Source organism: Erithacus rubecula, assembly GCF_903797595.1.
Source record: "Erithacus rubecula genome assembly, chromosome: Z".
NCBI lineage: Eukaryota > Metazoa > Chordata > Aves > Passeriformes > Muscicapidae > Erithacus > Erithacus rubecula.
In genome coordinates, this window is record NC_136661.1 from 30,863,028 (window position 1) to 30,883,312 (window position 20,285).

Sequence of the window (20,285 nt, forward strand, 5' to 3'; positions counted from 1 at the left end):
CCCAGCCCTGCCTGGCTGGAAGGTGCTGGTTCCCCAGTGGAGTGGATGGAGGCAGAGCTGCACACTCAATAATCCCCAGCCAGGAGTCTGCCAAGAGGAAATGCTCTTCCCGTAAAGCAGGCACTGTTACCGACTCGTTTGCTGGAATTGCTTGAGTGGTAATTACCTCCCTTAATATTGACATATTTAAATAGTTTCCAAATGTAATAGGAGTCCTGCCCCACTCCTTCCACCTCCTTTTCCAAATTTCTGTGGCGAGCTTTCACTTTGAACATGAGATTATCTGGAGGGGTGTGACTTGCCCACCTGAGCAGCAGCCCCAGATGTTCCACTCTCTCTCGTGGTGTGATCTGTGCACTCAGTGTCCAGAGCACTGCCCCATGGAGCAGCCACAGGGGTTCTTCCAGGCAGAAGAGGAGGTCTCAGCCTCCACTGTGCTGCTCCACGTGTGGGTGTGCTGCTGTGACCCCCAGCTCACACTGGGGTGCTGACGGGGCAGCGCGCGGCGCCGGTGCTCGCACGTTCGTGTTTCATTCATTGTGTTCTGAGACATTCTGTCCCCAGCACAGAGGCCAAAAAAGGCCATTCCCTTCTTGTATTGCTCCGTGCGTGGGCCACTCTCATGAATGCTGCAAAAGAAGGATTCATTTTCCCAGGAAAAACAAGTTGTGCTAGAAGCATGGTGGAAACCTGGGCCGCTCCATGCTCTGAGTGGCCCCCTGGGTTTCCCTCTCTGCCCCACAGCCCATGCACAAATTTATCCTGGGCAGACCCCCAAATTTAGTACCTTTCCCCCCAAATTTGGTACCTTTCTCCCCCAAAACAAACTTCCTTTTCTCCCCCACTGCATTAGTGCCCCTGTTGGTCCCTGTCTCCCTCTGAGCATCCATCCAGAGAAATATCCAGGGATGGCTTATGGACTCCTGCCTCCTCACAGCTCTGGTCAGCCTCTGTGTGGTCTGGTCTTTGCAAACCTCTCCCTGGGTTTTCCTCTCCACCCTGAGGAAGATTTTATTTCATAGAACCACAGAATCCCAGAATGGTTTGAGTTGGAAGACACCTTAAATCTCATCCAGTCCCACCCCCTGCCATGGCAGGGACACCTTCCACTATCCCAGGCTTCTCCAAGCTCTGTCCAGCCTGGCCTTGGACACTGCCAGGGATCCAGGGGCATCTGGGAAAGCTTTTTTTTCTGCCACAAGTGATGGCAGGACACCCTTGACCTGTTCTGTTCCACGCCCAGAGTCAGTGTGGGCTGGACACCCCGTGGTGCCACTCTCTGAGGACAGAGGAAGTAGCAGGGGACCCCCAATCCTTTCCACCAGGTAGGACTTAGGCACCTTGCAGAGCACCTCCTCTCCTCCACGAGGCTGCAGTTGTGGCACTATCAGTGCTCACTTTCATCTGAGGGCTGTTTTGATGAAGATGAGCATCAAGTTGGCCAATTTGTGGCATTGCCTCTGTACTCAGGCAAGGAAGGCATTCTCACCCTTGTTTGGTGAAAGCCAAAACAGGATAAACTCTCATACCATGGAAATCACTCAAAATCACTCACAAATGAGAAATTTCCCTGGGAATTTCTGTAAAGGATGGAGGAGAGACTGCTCATCCTGCCAGGCCCTGGCTGGGTTGTAGCTGCTTGCACAAAAAGGGGGTGTGCGTGTATTTTAAGTATGTCAGAGGGATGAGAAAGCAAAGAACGAGCCAGCAAAGTGCCAGGGAGGTTCCAGAGAGGGATCTGGGGGAATGCAGTGCGAGGCCAAGGTGCAGGGAGGCACTCAGGGTGTGCAGGGAGGACTCAGGGTGTGCAGGGTGGCTCCAGGCAGGCTCAGGCTTGGGCTCCAGGCGGCCGACGGGGGGTTCGGGGAAACGGGACTTCACGTACTTTCCCCAGTAATACACAGGATTGCATCAAAGAAATACCTGGCTGTCATCATCAGCCTATCCTCCCAGAGAAAACGATCTTGGCAAGGCCTTGAGCAGGCCCAGAGTCTCAGGCCAAGAGCCAGCAGAGTGTTCAGTACAAGTTTCTTCATCTCCCTGTCTTTCAACATCTCCCACACGCACCACACCAAGTTGCCATCCCAAGGGTTACTGTCGAGGTAGGAGAAAGCTAGGAAGCAAAGACAGCCTTAAAACTTGGAAGGGCAGTGCTGCAAAGGCATCAGTAAAAAAACCCAGGCTCTCTCCACATTTCCTGAGCCTCACCCTGCTCCACTTGGCCTTGAACTGCAACTGCAAAGTGACAAATCCTCTCCGAGTCTCTCAAATCAAGAGGATTCAATGGACAGCTTCTGGTCCCCAGGGTCCATCATGGGGCTGGGAGCACAGACTGGGAAGAAGCTGCAGCAGGCCACTATTCCCAACCTCATGAACTCCAGGTCTGTGCTCCAGACTGAAGGAAAAAGCCCTGGATCCACCAGCCAGGTCTCTGCAGGCTGTGATTTGGAACATTTCAGGGATGCTCTCCTTCTCTGGGGGAGGAAGTAGGGTAAGGGTCTGCCACAGCAGGGGAAGCTGCTCCTGCTGATGGCTGCTGCTGCAAGATGGAATTCCCAGGACCAGCTCCTAAATTGTTTTGACCTGAAGAAGACTGTCTGCCCTTGAAGATTATCAGAGGCAGATGAGATGCTGAAGCACACTGATACAAACAAGGCTTTTGATGTCTGCTGATTGCAGAGCAGCCCAAGGCCACAGGGCAAGGCAGATTTCAGGCCTATGCTGGACGGGAAGCTTTGAACTCGATGCCCAAGGCTGGGGTTGAGCTGCTCCAGCGTGAGGGTCAGGGAAGGAAGGGATTTCTTCCTGGCTCTTAACTTCATCAGGAGCAGAGGGTTATACAACAGTGGGGCAGATGGGGAATGTCACAACAGGGAGGTTGGCAGCTGCACAAACACAGCTAATCTGCCCTCACTTAATGCCTGTAGCCACAACATAAACACGGCGGCACAAGGTAACGGAGGAGGTGAATCCTGCACCAGCAGCCTGCTGGCCTGGGATGTGCTATCCTCATTCCCACTGGAAAAGCCTGGTGTCACCTGCAAGTCCTGCCCCAAACACAGCTGAGGTGTCACCTGTGGCCACAACCTGTGCATTTCCTCTTGGTGGTGTTCCACAGGGCACACACCCAAACCCAGACAGTGCAGTGCTCTTGGCCCTTCATCAGACAGGGTGGTACATCAGAAAGGGTCATTTTATAGATAACATATCATAAAATCAATCACAAATAACAATGATGTGCCATTTTGACATGTGTATGTGTAAATACTGTGTCTCTATGTATCTGTACTGCATAAACACATGTGCACATTATAGACATACACATTCATCCAAACTGCCTTTATAGGCTCAGCCCCTTCTTAATCAGTGTAATTTCCTACTAATTAATCACTCCTTGAGTCAAGACCCTGGCTTGTGGCTTATTCTCTAGCACTTCTCCCCTGGGTACTCACTGGACTTTCACTTGGCTGCACAGTCAATGACAACAAGCAGGAAGGTATTGCCTTAAAATGTTTGTTTCTTCTCCAACCATTTAAGAAGAGCTTCTGCCATCTGTGTCTGGTGCACGCCAGTGGGGAGGCTGGTGGCCTCAAATGTGGCCACTGGTGGCCACAGTGACCTGGATGTGAGACCCTTGGTCACTTGGTGGTGTGGCTCAGGTGTGGGTGAATGTCCATAACCAAACAGGGAAACAGGGAAATAGGGAAACCTGGTGAGGAGGGGAAGAAGTGCAGCTGCAACACAGAATCTGGGTCTGTGCTAGGGATGGACATGTGGGAAATGGGAAATCCACCTCCTGACCAGGCCAGCTGGGCATTTTCCTGCCCAAAACTGTCCAGATTCAAACAGCTGGGAGAAGGAAGGAGGGAAGGAATGAAGGAAAGAAGGAAGGGGTAATCCTGCTCTGTGGGTGCTGGTGGTGCTCACATCTCTCCAGCCCTGAGGTTTTATGATGTGAGGTTTTATGAGCCCTCTCCATTCCACATTTACCAGGACAAGTTTCCTGGCCCAAATATGCTCCACCAGGAAGGAGGAGAAGCCAAGCAAGGAGACAAAGGCTCTAGTTTATGGCTGTTGTTTAGGTCAATAATGTATCGATTACAGTTCTGTGGGCTAAAAGCCTGACCTTTTAAAGGGCAATTGGCGCCTGTGAGATTTGATTTAGGAGAAAGAAAATAATTTAAATTTAATTTTCACATCATGTTTAGTTGGGAGAAACTTGCAAAAACTTGCTTTTTGAGGGGGTGTGGGGTGGGGGGGAAGGTTAGGATTTTTCCCTGGAGCCATCAAAAAGAGCTTTATTCCAGGGCGAGAACAGCTCTGCTGGTTGTCTCTGCTCCACTGCTCACCATGCAGAGACATGGACAGGACACAAGCCACTAAAGAGAACATTTATTCCAAAGTTCAGCCCTGTAAATATAATGGATACTGAATATCCCACATCAAGGAATTATGGCTTTCCCCCTTCCAAGAGCAGTCTGACCAACAAAACAACACACAAGGCAGTTCCAGGGAAAAAAACCCCACTTTTTTAGGCCTTCAAGCACCTGTTTTGTAAGAGGCTTTGAATCTCCAGACATGATTTGCCCAAGTGGTTTATTCCCATTATTCTCAAGCTGATACAGTTCTTAAACAGGGACAGCCAGCTCTGGTGGGACTGAGCACCCCTGGTCCCCTGCACCCCCAGCCCCACACCCAGCAGGATTAATGGGGGGAGCACTGCAGACAGGATGCAGGAGCTGCACTGGGAGAGGGGACAGACCCTGACAACAGCTCCAGGGACAAAAATAGAAGCAGCAGGCTGAGGACAGCTGTTCCTAGTTTGAACTGCCTGTTTTTAATAAGCTGGTTTGCTCTTTGGAAAGCATTTTTTTGTCGTTTCATAAATAGGAGGAGGGGCCAGGGCAGCATCATTGGGACGTCACCTACTTTGTCACTGCTCCTCTCCGGATCCTCAATTTTCCCCGGGTGCCATCACATTCAGGGCTTTCAGCAGCACAAAGTGACTGCAAGGAAGACTGAAGTCTGCCATTTAGTTTGCCAAGACATCTGGCAAAAACATTATGTACAGCTGAACATTTCCTCACGTCTGCCAAGACATATTCATTTTGGATTAATTTTAAGACAGTTTTTAAAGTGATGATGAAGGATTATGCCGTGCGCTTCAGCAGCATTAAAAAAAAAAAAAATTAAAAATCATCTCTCCTCTTTAAATCTCTCATTCAAACTGTCCCAGTTTGGCAGCTCTATGGTGTATTGGATTCGTGATCTGGAGGGATTCACCAATAGTGACATTTTCATTTATCTGAGTACATGTAAGTGCTGTCACAGTGCATGGGTGGTAGCAGAGCCTCCAACACCAAACACAATTTCCATGGAGAAATTCATTTGCAGGCAAGCAGCACAGCCCTAACATCTGAAATGCATCCACCCAGCAATAACCCAGCATCGATGACTGAACGATTACGAGCTGTAATCTCAGCTGGAACCTTTCAGTTCGGGGTTAACTGCCCTCAAAAGGCAAAGGATTTCTACAGAGCTGTTACTCCAGGGACATCCCTGGTATTCCCAGAGAAGGGATGCCAAAATCTCTAGTCAGGGGCTTGCAAAGGAGGGATGTAGCTCACGGGCTGCTGCTTTTGAGCAAGCCCATGTAACTCTGCAGCCATTTCTATGGCCCCACCAATTCTCTGGGCACCCTGTGCCAGGGCCTGCCCACCCTCCCAGCCAGCAATTCCTTCCCAATATCCCAGCCAGCCCTGCCCTCTGGCACTGGGAGCCATTGCCTGTGTCCTGTCCCTGCCTTGTCCCCAGTCCCTGTGCAGCTCTCCTGGAGCCCCTTCAGGCCCTGCCAGGGGCTCTGAGCTCTCCCTGGAGCCTTCTCTGTGCAGCTGAGCACCCCCAGCTCTGCCAGCCTGGCTCCAGAGCAGAGGGGCTCCGGAGATCTTTAAAGCCCCTTCCAGCCCTAACACTACAATTACTTTAAACTCTCAACCCCACAGCACCTCCCTGCCCTGCTCTTTACGAGTCGCTGTTCCCAAAGTCACAGCAGGAAGAACAGCTCTGCTGCCGGGGTCAGCGGAGGTTGAAGAGCTGCCCTTTTGTCTGCGAAATGCCATTATCTTCAGCTGGCAGAGCTGTTATCAGGCAGTGAGCTTCTGCTGACGTGCGCTGATGTCTCAGCAGGAGGAAGGCCCGCAGCACTCGCCGGTGATGTCACAGCAGCCCGGGGATGTCCTGCCAACAGGATCCTTCCCTGAAAGTGAAAAGAACAGGGCAACTCCCAGCCTTTGATCCTTTCCCTGAACCCTCCTCGCACATCTGAGTGCCATTGACCTGTGCAAAGGCACCAACAATGAGTAAGTCTTAAAAGTTTAGAAGCCAGCCTTCTGGCCAAGCCCAGAACAACTCCCAGCCCCATCCAGCCTAAACCCCACAACCAACCGTGGGGCACCTGCACCCTACACAGCCACCACGGGTTCTGCTGAGGCTTCAGGACCCAGTTCAGTACCAGGTTGTTGTGTCTTGCTCTCAGATGTGCAGCTGTTACCTTAAACACTGCTAGTTGTTGGCAATAACAGACCATAAATAAGGTAATAACAACTTCCTCAAATCCCAAAATTAATGAGTCGAACACAAAAGCAGCTGGCATGCTGTTTTACAGTAATGGTACAAGTTTTTAGGTAAGGTGGACAAAGGGGGAATGGGTAGAAATGGGAATGGATTTGCAGTGGCCAGGTGATTTGAGGAAGTGCAGTCATACAGAAAACTCCTGCTCTTTCAGCACAGAAGGTGGGGTTTTTGCAGACCAACCCCAATCAATTACAAGAGAGCCTGGAGATGACTAAATATGAGATCTGACCTTTACTTGGCTGAATTAGACAACATATGCAATGATAAAACCAGTAGAAAAGGTTGTACAAAGTCTTTAGTTTCCAAAAAAGGGAGGGGAGTTGTTTGCTTCTTCCTTTCCTGTTTAACTGGTAGATCAACAATCTACTGGCACGTACAAAACAGCTTGGGGTTTTTTTTCCCCCTGTAACTTGCCAATACTCTTTGGTTTTAGGCTATTAGGGTCAAGAAATGCCAAGAAATCTGGCAGGTTTTTGGACTGCTTTTGCCAAAGTGAATGATGCCCAATGCATCTGTATCTTCCAAGTCCCCTCCCCGACATCTCATTTTCACAGCAAGATGAGTTTCACTCTATTGCCAGAAGGAGGAGGATTTCTTTCACCAGGGACACGTGCATGGGGCTCCTCAAGTCCCACATTAACAACAACTTACACAGCAGCTGAGATTTCTGCCTGTTTGGTTTCTGGAAGGGATGGTCCTCTGAGGCAGACCTGACTTCTCCTCCCCAGCCCTGGAGTGATGGATTTCCCTCTCAGCTGCTCAGGAAGCCCAGGCAGGTGGTGACAACAGTGATCAGCACTCAGGCAAGAATATTACAACAGAATCTCAGAATGGTGTGGGTTGAAAGGGACTTTAAAGTTCATCCAGTCCCACCCCTGCCATGGGCAGGGACACCTCCCACTGTCCCAGGCTGCTCCAATTCCCATCCAGCCTGGCCTTGGACACTGCCAGGGATCCAGGAGCAGCCACAGCTGCTGGTAACAACAAATCCCATCTGTCCCTGCCCTCTGGCAGTGAAAGCCATTCCCTGTTGTCCTGTCTTTCCAGGCCCCTTCCCAAAGTCCCTCTCCAGCTCTCCTGTCTGTTCCTTCAGGCACTGGAAGGCCACAGTTAGGGTACCCCAAATATGAGCATGGTCAGGAGAAGGTCCTGGTGCAACACCCAAAACCCCAAAATGAACCCCACACCCCAAAACCAAAGACACCATCAGCTGAAATGGACAGGGAAGAGAATCTGAGGGTGCAGCAACACATCCCTGTGTTGGACAGCCCTGTCCCTTTTCTGCTTCCCCCATGGCTGCAGGTTCCCAGTGTCCCTCCAGACAACTAAAGCTGAGCTGGCAAGAGGTGACATTCCACATGACACTGCAGCATGACATGTTCATTCTTTTACCAGATTTTACTGAGTTACTTCATACAATAAATAAAATTACATTTTTCTTAATTGCATGTTGTGAAGGACCAATATAAACCCTCAATCAGGTTGGGCTGATGACCACGCCAAGCCCCGTGACATAAAACACACCACCCTGTATTTACTGTTTCACCTTTTTTATTTTTGTAATTATGCATAATAAACCTTTCACACAAAGTAATGAAAAGGATCCCTAAGGTGAAGGAAAAACAGAGTATTTGTGACTGTACCAGACTGCAGATGTCAGGACACTGCCAGGCCCACGTCACACTCCAGCTCTGGGGAGAGCCAATGGGGCCAGCATGGATTTCTGCCTAAATCTTGGTCTGGCTGTTTTGGCTTTAGGTGGTAACTCCAGCTGTTCCAAACCAGCTGGGACCTGGGAGCAGGGCATTTCATGAAACACACAAGGAAATCAGAACAAACTCTCTGCACCTCAGTGTCACCACAACGGGAGGACAGTGAGAGAATTTTCTGTGAGACACTGATGCTGGTTCAGCAGCTGTCTGTCCTATTCCATCAGACTGCTGCTTTATGTGCCCCTCTCTTGTGAAAAGCCCTTTCACAGACAAATCAGGTTTTCTGCAGTCTGACACCTGGCTGAGCAGTGTCTGCCCTGGCAGGGCCCCTCTGGCTCTGCTCACCCCAGGGTGTTTAAAAACAGATGAACACTGAGCCAGCCCAGCAGCTTTAGAATCCATGGTTTAAAAGTGCATCTTCAGACTGACCTTTCCAAATCTGGGCAGCCCTGTTGACTCACAAACACTCTTAGTCTCTTAATAAAGACAAAATTACAAATCACTACAGTAACCAAGAATAGTTATCCCCTTTTGACATTTGCTCAAAGACCAAAATAAAACAGAATAAATCCAAAATACAGATCAACTTATGTGCAGCTCAGTCATGGTTCATTCATTTCTCCTATTTGCCTAAGAAAACACTGCATCTCCAGTCTTACCATTGTCTTTTGTCAAAAGCTTCTGCCATTTCAAAGTCCTAAATGCTCATAGGCTGTATATATCCCTTTGCAGCTATATTTAAATAAATTTGGAAAGCTTTTTTTTAATTTTTTTTTTTTTAAATAAGCCAGCATTTCCATTTGTGTAGGACTCAAATGGACTTCTGTCTCTAAATAAGCAGATATAAGGAAAGTACAATCTTAGCACATCCTTCAGAGGGACAAAAGGGTGCAAGAAATTCTATTTAAAGCCATTCAAAGGACTTTCTGAAAGCAAATGCACCCGATTCCTCAGGTCAACAAACAGAACATGCTGGAGCAGGCAGTGAACACAGAGGGTTGCCACGCATCTTCAGGAACTAATTCCTTGAAATTGAAGTTTTGGCATGCAATGCACTGGTGACAGTCCCCCACACAGCAGCACGTGGGACGAGGAGAGTGGGTGCACGTGTGTGCAACAGGCATCCCCAAAATATGATCCCCACTTGGAAAAAATGAGATTTCTTTCAAAAATCACACCACTTCTGTTGCTTTTCCCACTGCTGAAACAGGTATATCAGGAAAGGGCACTTGAAAACAACAAAAAAAGAGAGTAATATCCTACATTCAGATAAATTTATACTTCTGCCATAAAACCTTAAAAGCCAACAGGAGGTTTTCAACACAGAGTTTTGTCAAGGATCCCCAAAACACACTGTCACCATTACTCACAGGTTTACAGGACACTAAGTCTATTTTACAATCGTGTAATTATTTTCTTTGGACTTTCTTTCCCCCCCCTTTTCCTTACACGTTCAATTTCCAGGAACAATTTTGCACAGGAGCACAGAAAAACAAGTCTGCAAGGGACCTGACTCTGAAAGCAGGTGTTTCTTGCCCTCTGGAGAGTATTTGCCAGTCAACAACAGAAGACTTGCTATTGAAAATCCTCCCATAAACATCTAAATCAAGTGTTTTGAATCTGCCTGGGAGCTAACCTGATTAAGATGCTGCTTGCTTAGTTCCCTCTGATGACAGCATAGACAGCAATTTAAGGGCTGCAGCCTTGACAGTGCCACAGAAACAAAGGGCTGTGAGTGAAAACATGGGATTAGGCAACGAGCAACCCACAGCAGCATCCCAGAGACCATAAAAAGCTTGACCCAAGGAAGCTGCCTGCTTGAAAGAGCCAAAAATACAAACGCTGCTCCCAAATCAAAGCTTGCAATCTCATTCAGCCCGTTAAGTTAAAAGGACGATCAGGTTTGTGGTTGGTAGTAACATCACACCCCATGTGTAAGGCCTCGTTTTCATCAAACAAGCTCTAGGTTATGGACTATAAACACAAGGTTGCCTACAAGCCATCAGTGCCCCACACCAGCCTGTCCCAGCCTGAGGCTGGGCTGGGCACTGTCCTGGGGTCGGAGGGGGCAGCTGGAGGGGGTCAGGTTGGAAGGGGTGCAGAGGTTCAGATTCCTGTCAGGAGGAGTGGGGCTGGGCTGGCTGGGCTGTCCCTCAGCCCGAGTCCATGGTGAAGAGCTGGATGTCTCGGGGGTTCCAGTACAGGGCCACGGCAGAGTTGTACACCAGGGACCACACGTAGGGGATGAAGAACTCCTCGGGCTGCTCCTCCTCCACGTACTTGAACTTCAGCTCAGGGAACTTCTGCAACAAGAAGCCAGAGTCCAGTGAGGGAAGGTTTGCATGTCTGCTTGCAAACACACAACCCACATAAACACTGAAGAAAGAGGTTTGGTGAAAAAAAATAATGGAAGGAACTAAATAACTAGAATCCAAGGAAAATATTTATAGGATGAGGAGGTCTTTTATAATTTCTTCTTTGAATCAAATGCTACATTAGCATGTTGTATTTTACTGTTGGTCACAATCCATTTACCTGTTAACAGACTGAATATGTGAATCCTTTACAAAACACAAAGGTCTTAAGGAAAACTCATTTGTAGCAGCTTCTCAAAAGCCTTGTGCATGTACAGACCTATTTATTGCATTTTTCCTTAAAAACATTTTTCAATTAATTGTACTTGGCTTCTTAGCAGGAGAATACTCTGAAAAGGCTGAAATAATAAACACAGTTTGATATCATAGGATCACACAACATCTCAAGTTGGAAGGGACCCTCAAGGATCATCCAGCCCAGCTCCTGTCCCTGCACAGACACCCCAACAATCCCACCCTGTGCATCCCTGAACTCTCCTGGAGCTCTGGCAGCCTCGGAGCTGTGCCCATTCCCTGGGGACCTTGGCAGTGCCAGCACCCTCTGGGGGAAAAGCCTTTCCTGATATCCAACCCAAACCTCCCTGGCACAGCTCCAGCTGCTCCCTGGGTGCTGTCCCCAGACACCAGAGAGAGGAGACAGACACACTGAAACCTCGAGTTCCCATTTTTCTCATTTTTCCCCTCCCAAAACAGTGCACACTGCAAACCCACCGGGTTCACTCTTGGTAAGTGTGTATTTTGGAAAGAGCTGAGTCTACTTTCGTACAGTGCTCTTCACTTTATCCCCTTCTAAACATTGCCTGTGTCTGAGCTTGGCAGAGTCTCAGGCAAAAGCCGCATTACAATGATCACTGGGGTAAGATAAAACATGACCCATTTTATTATTTATAAGGCTGTGGCTAAGACTAAGAATAAACTCTGCCGTGTGACATGATCAGAACAAGCACAGCAATGGCTAAGGAGCCTCTTTGCCCATTAATAATGAAGGGATTCCCTATCCTATTTCTTGAGCTCAGTGAGCTGTTTCCTTGCCTTAAGGGTACAAGAATTCTGGCTGGATCAGTCTCCTTTGAGGGGACATTTCTTAGACACTTGGTTTTCAGAGTTAGGTATTTAATTTCTATGCTCCCATGTTACTTGTATTATTGGAGGCAACAAACATGGAAACTTGTAGAAAAGTTGTAGAAAAGAAGGAGATGTGGCACCTGGGGACATGGGTTAGTGGTGGCCTTGGCAGTACTGGGAGAACAGCTGGACTCCAAGATCTTGGAGGCATTTTCCAACCTAAAAGGTTCTGCACTATCTCTCTATCTCTATGGTACTGAGACAGCTAAGAGGTAAGGTTGTTAAAGGCTCTCCTGCATCTAGCTCCTGTTGACTTCAAAGCCCAGAATCTCAAAGGTACATCAGCAAGTTTAATTTCCTGTGTCAGACATGCAGTTTGTGGTAGAGAACTCTCACACAGCTGTTTTGTGCATCTAAACCACTTTCTACCACCTCTCTACGACCTGTCTTCTCCAAGTCTGTTTTGACCAGCCTGTTTAATCTCCTGCATCACTTTGTTTTTTTCACTCTTAGGTACCTTAGACCCATATTCAGCCCCACCTCTCACTTTCAATCTCCCAGCCTACTGTCATGCCAACTCCCTTCCACTGCATTCTTATCTTCTCTCTTCAGCACACTTTTCTCTTTTGTACTCAACAAACCTTTCTTTTCTCACCAGCCTTGTGAGATCCTGCTTTTCATTGACGTTTTCTCTCCCTTCCTAACTCAGCTCCAAGTTCTCAAACTGCTCCTGTCCTCCCCCTCTGCAACCCCCCAACCAAGCCCTGATGTATATTTTCATTAGTATTTATTTTTTTTTTAAACCTGACATTCTACTCTGCTTATCCTCAGTTCAATCTTCCCCACTTCCTTCCAAAACTTCCTGGCTTGTGGTCAGTGTAGACAGGAGCACGTTCTGTTCAGCACTGCATCAGCAGAATGAATGGCTCAACCTCACCATTACACCATGGCAACTCTTCCAGCCAGAGGAAATTCTTGCACAGCTGCCACTCTTCACCCAGGGGTGGCTGCACACTAGAGATGCAGCCCACAGCAGCCCTTCTGGGAGGGAAGAAGGGGGGGGAAAGTGATTAAAGATCCTAATTTTAGCAAAATTAACTAATTAATTATTTTTTTTTTCCACCTTCAGGTCACAGATGTGAGCTACTGGCTTTGCAAACATTCATGGCAGTAGCCTGGGACCATCCTTGGGTTCTTGAGCAGCTTAAAAACATCTTCAGCCTTAAAAGAGTAGACAAAACTTCACCAGAAATTCCAACAGCTGCATCTGAGACTATCAGGTCTTACTGTCCCATTATCTCTCAGCTGGAAGGGCAGCATAAAATGGCTCAGGTAGCATTCATATTTTCAGGCAATAAGCCATGCATTGATTTTATTGCTCAGCCTCTCTTCAGGCTGATCAATGTTGCCATTTATTGCGATCGTACCGTAGCAATTTAATAATCAATTTCAGATTAAAGACTGTAACTCACTGCAGCCAGCCTGGACTCTCTGATATTCAACATATGTTTCAAACAGCCTGCGGGGGTATCTTGGAAATGAAGACAAGGAGAATGAGATTTTTAAGGAGAGCAGTAATACACACTGCCACTACATATACACAATTTTGATTAAGTCTATATTAAAAAAATGTAGATAATGGCAGTACTGATGGATTTTTGATGGTCCACCTGAACAGCAGGCTCAGGACAGCTCAATGCATTGCTGATGAGACATGAAAAATCAGAATTCTGGGCCAGCAATTCAAATCCACATTCTTTAGATGACTGCAATGACCCACAGCTGTGTGCTGGCCATGTTTTCTCATTCATTTAAGATGAGAAATTCTAGAGGCCCAGCATGGAGAGAACTGAACCAGCATCTTTGGGGTGTGGATGTAGCACTTGGGAATATGGTTTAGTAGTGAGCACAGTGCTGCTGAGTTAATGTTTGAACTCCATGATCTTAGAGGGCTTTTCCAACCTCAATGATTCTATGATGTAACTCACAAGATTAACCATGGCAGCCATCCACTGCTGAGACAAAAAACTACCCACATTGTTGAACTAATAAGGTGTTCACTGAAAACAGAATTTGCTAACAAATCATCAAAAGTTTCTTCTTCATGAGAGTGACTTTATAACTAATTGTAACAGCAGGATTTAAACACCATGTAAAAAGCTTGATTAATGCCAAAAAGGTTTAAGATTTTAAAAAAGTTTTCAAGATTTTCACGTGACAGTCCAAGGAATGTTTAAATTCAGATTTGTGCCATTTGTCTCCTGTTTGTCCTGCTTCAAATGAGTGACCAAGAGCCCTGGGCCCTGGCTGTGTGCTGCAGACACACAGGAGGTGACACTGTAAAGCACCACACGGGTCTCAGGGCACTCCCAGCAAGAGCCCAGCCAACACTGGTGAGGGCTTTATCATGGTTAACCAAATTCCCAAACTGGGCACATCAAACCTGCAGTACACAAATCTATTTTCTTCTGCCTTGCTGCTGTTGTGTCCAGCTTACTCCTGGAAAGACACTGGCACCCTGGCTGCTGACATCCCAATGAACCTCATTTTTAGCAACACTGAAAAAGAGAGGCTGTGCTAAGGCATTTAAATGGTAATCTTAATGACAGAGGGAAAACCTTGGCTTGGGATGAATCATCCCTTTTTTTCCTTCACCATCCTGTTTGGATGGATGGATGGTGTTGAAAGATGGAGCCCCTCTGCTCTGGAGCCAGGCTGGCAGAGCTGGGGGTGCTCAGCTGCACAGAGAAGGCTCCAGGGAGAGCTCAGAGCCCCTGGCAGGGCCTGAAGGGGCTCCAGGAGAGCTGCACAGGGACTGGGGACAAGGCAGGGACAGGACACAGGCAATGGCTCCCAGTGCCAGAGGGCAGGGCTGGCTGGGATATTGGGGAGGAATTGCTGGCTGGGAGGGTGGGCAGGGCTGGCACAGGGTGCCCAGAGCAGCTGTGGCTGCCCCTGCATCCCTGGCAGTGCCCAGGGCCAGGCTGGATGGGAATTGGAGCAGCCTGGGACAGTGGAAGGTGTCCCTGCCATGGCAGGGGGTGGAATGAGATGAGCATTAAGGTCTCAACCCAAACCCTTTTCTGATCCAATATATGACAATCTAAGTTACTGAACTCTTTGCCTTGACATGAACAGGTCCATTGGAGTAATTTGCATTTTTTTCCACCCCTTACAGGGACAGACAACCCCAGATAGTTCAAAATGAACCAGCCTGAGAAAGTCCTTGAAAACGCGAGAGACAGAGGTAACATTACGGTTTCAACGGCACAGTTCAAACACAGACACCACTTATCAGCTCTGGTGAATCACCCCACCACATCACCCTATCTTGTTTTCTTCTGCCAGACAAAGCAGAAGTTAGATTTAGTGGTTGGGACGAGGGTACAAAGGAGACAGACCGAGAACTTTGGTGACTGTCTGCATTGTCAGTCACATGATCCGATGAAAAACCACGGGAAGTCTGATGAACAGACACAACTGAACTGCTGTAACTCCCTCACCACAGAAGTGCAACAACACTGGGGAGATTTTTTTAGGTTTTTTGGTTGTTTTTTTTGTTTTGTTTTGTTTGTTTGTTTTGGTTTGGTTTTTTTTCAGTTAACGTTGAGGAAGGAAACATCACGGCCAGCGAGCAGCACCTGCCCTGCTTCAGGCAGTGCAGTGGCATCTGAGCTACAAGGCTTGAGCCATATATTAAATAAAACATCCTCTTTCCTCCAAATGAGCCCTCAGAGCTGCTCTCAGGCTAGAGTGTTGTGTCAGTGGACAATCTCCACTCAGGTAATGCAGGCAATGTCTTTGCTTCTTCCCTGATCTAGATGTTCTGCTGGATGAAAAGCAGCGTTCATCAAAGATACAAGGCAGTCACTGTGGAAAATAAAGAAATTAAAGAGCTGGATTAATAAAAAACTGGAGAACCCTCTTTTCCTGGAGTTCTGGTTAGAAACTCTGGTTTCTGAAACAGCAATGAAGCACAAGTCAGTATTTTCAAAAGCAGGTGACTCTTTGAGCAGAGAAGTGCTCTTTTCAAAGGAGTCTCAACACATTTGAGAGTCAAATTCATGTGAACTTTACATCAATCCAAAGCTTCAAAGTCTTTCTGAAAATGGGATTTCTCTGTGTTTTAAAAGCTTACCATGAATCCTGTTTGGTAACCTAATGACTTGATGGCAAATTATGTGTTTCATATTGTTTCAGCTAAATATAGCAGTACTGCCTGCAGAGCATCTGTAGGATTGGACCTCATTAGCAAAATACATCAAATAGCAAGGGGAAAAAAAAGAGGGCTCAGGTACAGCACTGTACCAAGTTTCTATTATTTGGTCTATAATAAAAATTTACCCCCGCAAGGATTGCCCCTAAAACCTGCCTTGCACCAAACATGCCAATCTGCAAGGATTTTGGGCAGAGGAATGATACCTGCACTTGCCTGCCAAGCCCTCAATGCCACTTGGAAATCTGGTCCCCAAAATACCAATGTAAGTTAAATTAATGGCCAAGGATCTTGAACACAACTCAACAATCATGCCCAACACACCATTCATGGTATGGATACACAGGTACATATGAAAACATTGCTATATTTGGGTTTATATAAGGACTCAAATTCTTTAACAGACCACAATCCGCGGAAAAAACTATCTCAGTGCTTGCTCTAAGATACTGACAGACTGAATTTTTGAAATTACTTAATTCCTATGGGGCAGTAAAGCTGTTTCATCTTTCTTGGGTTCTGTTCATGTCACTGGTGCTTCTCCCTGACTTCAGACAGAAAGTCTGTGTGGCTCTGGTGAATATCTGTACGGGCTACACCACACCTGCCTGATACCATCTTTTTCTCCTCCTCGGGCTCACAGCATAGAGGATGATGGTGAGGAGATGAAGGAAGCAAACAGGAAATGTGCTAGACTAAGTGTGAGCCACACATCTTGTTCAGAGATCTGTCTAAGGAATAGGTGCAAACGGAAAGACAGTGAAGAAAATGGGAGCTCAGAATATAGCTGGGAGGTTGAAAAAGAAATAAAAAACTAAGGCTAATAAGAGATGCAAAACCATCTGTGCACAAGCTAAATATAACAAGTGCATTACATATTATTTAATAAATACATATTAAATACAGTATTATTTATAGTAATAGAACTATGAAGGTTTAAGCAACTACACAAGCTGTAGTAGACAACATTGTTCCCAGGGAGTAAAATTCCATAAGACAGGTAACCCACATTCTAGTGGGTCACAGTCTTCCAGGTCCAGGAGGGTCAGAGAGTTCATCTACAGGGAGAGAATTGTTCCAGCAAGTTTCACTGATATGTGATTTCTGTTTTCAGATCACTTAGAGTAAAGATTTGTATAACCACAGCTGCAAGAAAACAAATGTTCAGCAGTGAATTTTCAGTGTCAGATGTGAACTACTGCCAGAGGAGCAGACGTGCCTCTGGTCAGAGTTCAGCAATTACTAATTTTTTTATAGAGTACTGAGAAGCCAGGTCATTCTGGGAAAAATCAATCAAACAGCTCTGCCTAGATAATTATTGGTAAAACCACAATGATTTAAATGAGTTAAATATTTGTGGCAAACCTGCCAGGGCACAAAGCTTTGCAGGGTACCATAAGAAGAAGACTGCTTTTCTGTCTGGGATAGAATAGCAAATAATGAGAGAATTAAAGTCCTAGAAATTCAGAGATGCAAACAAATACACACTTGTTTCTTTCCCTTCAGGAAAGGAACATTGCTTATAAATTACAATAGCCACAAATTGTGCCATTTTTGTCTTCATACCAGGCTTTTAATCTGATTCCAAAAGCACTGCATAAATGTATATATCTGAGCTTAGGACAAGGCCAGGTACTTATTTCAGGGTATGTTCAGTCCACATCAAAAAGACCTGGACTCTGGGCTAGTTCCACACAGCACAGAAAACAAACTGGACAACTGGTCAGCAGCTATAAAGACAGGCTGGCAGAGCTGGGGGTGCTCAGCTGCACAGAGAAGGCTCCAGGGAGAGCTCAGAGCCCCTGGCAGGGCCTGAAGGGGCTCCAGGAGAGCTGCACAGGGACTGGGGACAAGGCAGGGACAGGACACAGGCAATGGCTCCCAGTGCCAGAGGGCAGGGCTGGCTGGGATATTGGGGAGGAATTGCTGGCTGGGAGGGTGGGCAGGGCTGGCACAGGGTGCCCAGAGCAGCTGTGGCTGCCCCTGCATCCCTGGCAGTGCCCAGGGCCAGGCTGGATGGAATTGGAGCAGCCTGGGACAGTGGAAGGTGTCCCTGCCATGGCAGGGAATTGCAATGCAATGAGTTTCCTTCCAACCTAAACTATTCCAGGATTCTGTGAAAATCCCTTGGTTTGAGAAAAAAAGGGGATCCCTATTCAGTTTCAGAGATCCTGTGTCTACCTGGAGGAATTTTGGAATGGGAGGAAAAGACTATCAGATGAAACACTGAACCAAACCTACATATCACACACTATTAATTATCATTAATCTCTCCATACATTTTAAGCATTTATAGCCACAGTTCAGGGATTTACAGGTCTAGGTAGAATTTGCTTGACCTGTCAGGATTGTTCTCTATGCCATGTTATCTAGATGGACACAGACCTTTCCAGAACTTTTCCAAGAGGACTGCTCAACAGCCAGGAGTCAGACCTGCTGTCAGACCATGGAGCTGGAAAACAACACTACAAGGACATTTACAACACAGCAGGAAACAAAACACATGTTGGCTTTACCAAATAAAAAGAAAAGAAAGAGACTGATGTATGCAATTACACTTGAAGCATGAGGGCCAAGGCAGGACCTGCAAATGAGGTACCATCAACAAAAAAGATTTTTCATCCACTTCAGAGCTTAACCTGAAAGAACAGTAATTCTCAGAAAATACGGTGGCTTTTTAGAAGAAAGAACATAGGTCTGAGCAAAAAATTAACAGCCTCAAAACAACAACAATTCAAATAAAGGATGTTTTTTACACTGAAAAAAAACAAACCTAACCAAGAAGAGAGTTAGACACATGGAATGGACAAAGCCACTGACACAACTGACAGAAACAGTTCTGGTCCTGACCTTGCTTGAGCACTTGTTATGTACATACACTGACCACTCAGATAAATAAGTAAAATCCTTTGTGTGCTTTTGAATTTAGGGAATTAAAATCTGAAAAACAGAATAATCCCTGAAGCCCAAATGGGGATGAGTCTATCAACTCACAAAACTTTTATGGATATGAAGCAGACATTTAAGCCCTTCCTACCATGGGATTTACAGAAAATGCACATTTCATAACAGAAGTCCCTATTTTTACCACGGGTAAGGAAGATGCAAATGACTTTAAGCCCTGGTTTCCTGTGCCTGGTTGCAAGCCATCCTTCTCTAGATTAATGTGCAAGGCTTTATACAACCACAAAAAACAGTATGTTTACAGCAAACATTTCTGTTAAAACTGAAGTGAGATTAGAAATCACTCATTCACTGACACCTTTACATAGAAGACTTGCAGACCTGCTAACAAAAGGTTACAAGATTAGAACTAGATTTTGGATGCCTCAACTCACAGTTAGGACCGTGATGTTTTGGCAGTACCCTCAAAGAAGGGCTTAGAAATACATAAATTCCAAGGTCTCAGAATTAAACCCTACACCTTATGTAGACTTTCCAAACCCCAAAATACCACTCACTTGCCAAACAAAGCTGATTCAAGGCTGAATTTTTTTCTTTCCAGAGTTTTATGAGTGAGATTTGAGCAGAGAAGGTGCTCCTGGAAGGTGTCCCTGCCCATGGCAGGGGTTGGAACATGCTGAGCTTTAAGGTCCCTTTCAGTTGAAAACATTCAGTGATTCTATGGTTCTGCCACTTTTCAAGTGTGCAAAAGGTAAATTTAAGAAATTGGCAGCAATAAATCAGTTGGGAACATCTCATGAGGAACACCTCTTTGAAGATCTCAAACTGGGCAAAAACTCAAGTTGCTGTAAGTCTGTACGTGCACACAGAGTGTTTGTATCACTCTGCAGAAGACAGAAAATGTGTTTATAAAGTCTAGGAAGCAAGAAAAGGCAGGGTAAGATCAATTCTGCAGATCTGGAGCATATAACCTGGAAAGGTTTAAAAGCTGTGTGGATGTAGCTCTGGGGACATGGATCAGTGGTGGCTTTGGAAGTGATGGGGGAATGGTTAGACTTGATAGGGGACTTTTCCAATCCAAATGATTTTGTGATTCTGTGATCTGTGACATCCTGAGATGCTTCCTCCCTCCAGAAAAAGCTCATGGTGCTCTCAGAACCCCAGTTTCACCTGGTCATGACACTGGGTGGGGAAACCCTTATATAAAACAAAACAGGCTTTTTACAGTTCAGGACTTGCCAAACAGAACTTTATGGTTCAGGACCAAAATAATTCTTCCCAGGGAATTTGATTATTTGCAACAATGTGGAAGAACTCAAAGGAGGATGAGGTAGGGGTGGGAAAGGCAAAGTCTCCTCTTGGAGCTATTGTAAGGGAAGG

General features: G+C 46.5%; 1 protein-coding gene across 6 annotated transcripts in view; it reads right to left on the bottom strand.

Moving 5' to 3' along the window:
* Window positions 1–8,166: 8,166 nt before the first annotated feature.
* The window catches only part of DYM (dymeclin), a 210,659-nt gene continuing 198,540 nt past the window's right edge, over window positions 8,167–20,285 (bottom strand). For all 6 annotated transcript variants that reach the window (XM_079330337.1, XM_079330336.1, XM_079330339.1 and 3 more), the window contains one exon: window positions 8,167–10,648. In XM_079330337.1, the coding sequence (XP_079186463.1) occupies window positions 10,499–10,648 (150 nt within the window). In that variant the 3' untranslated portion in view covers window positions 8,167–10,498. The remainder of the gene's footprint in view (window positions 10,649–20,285) is intronic.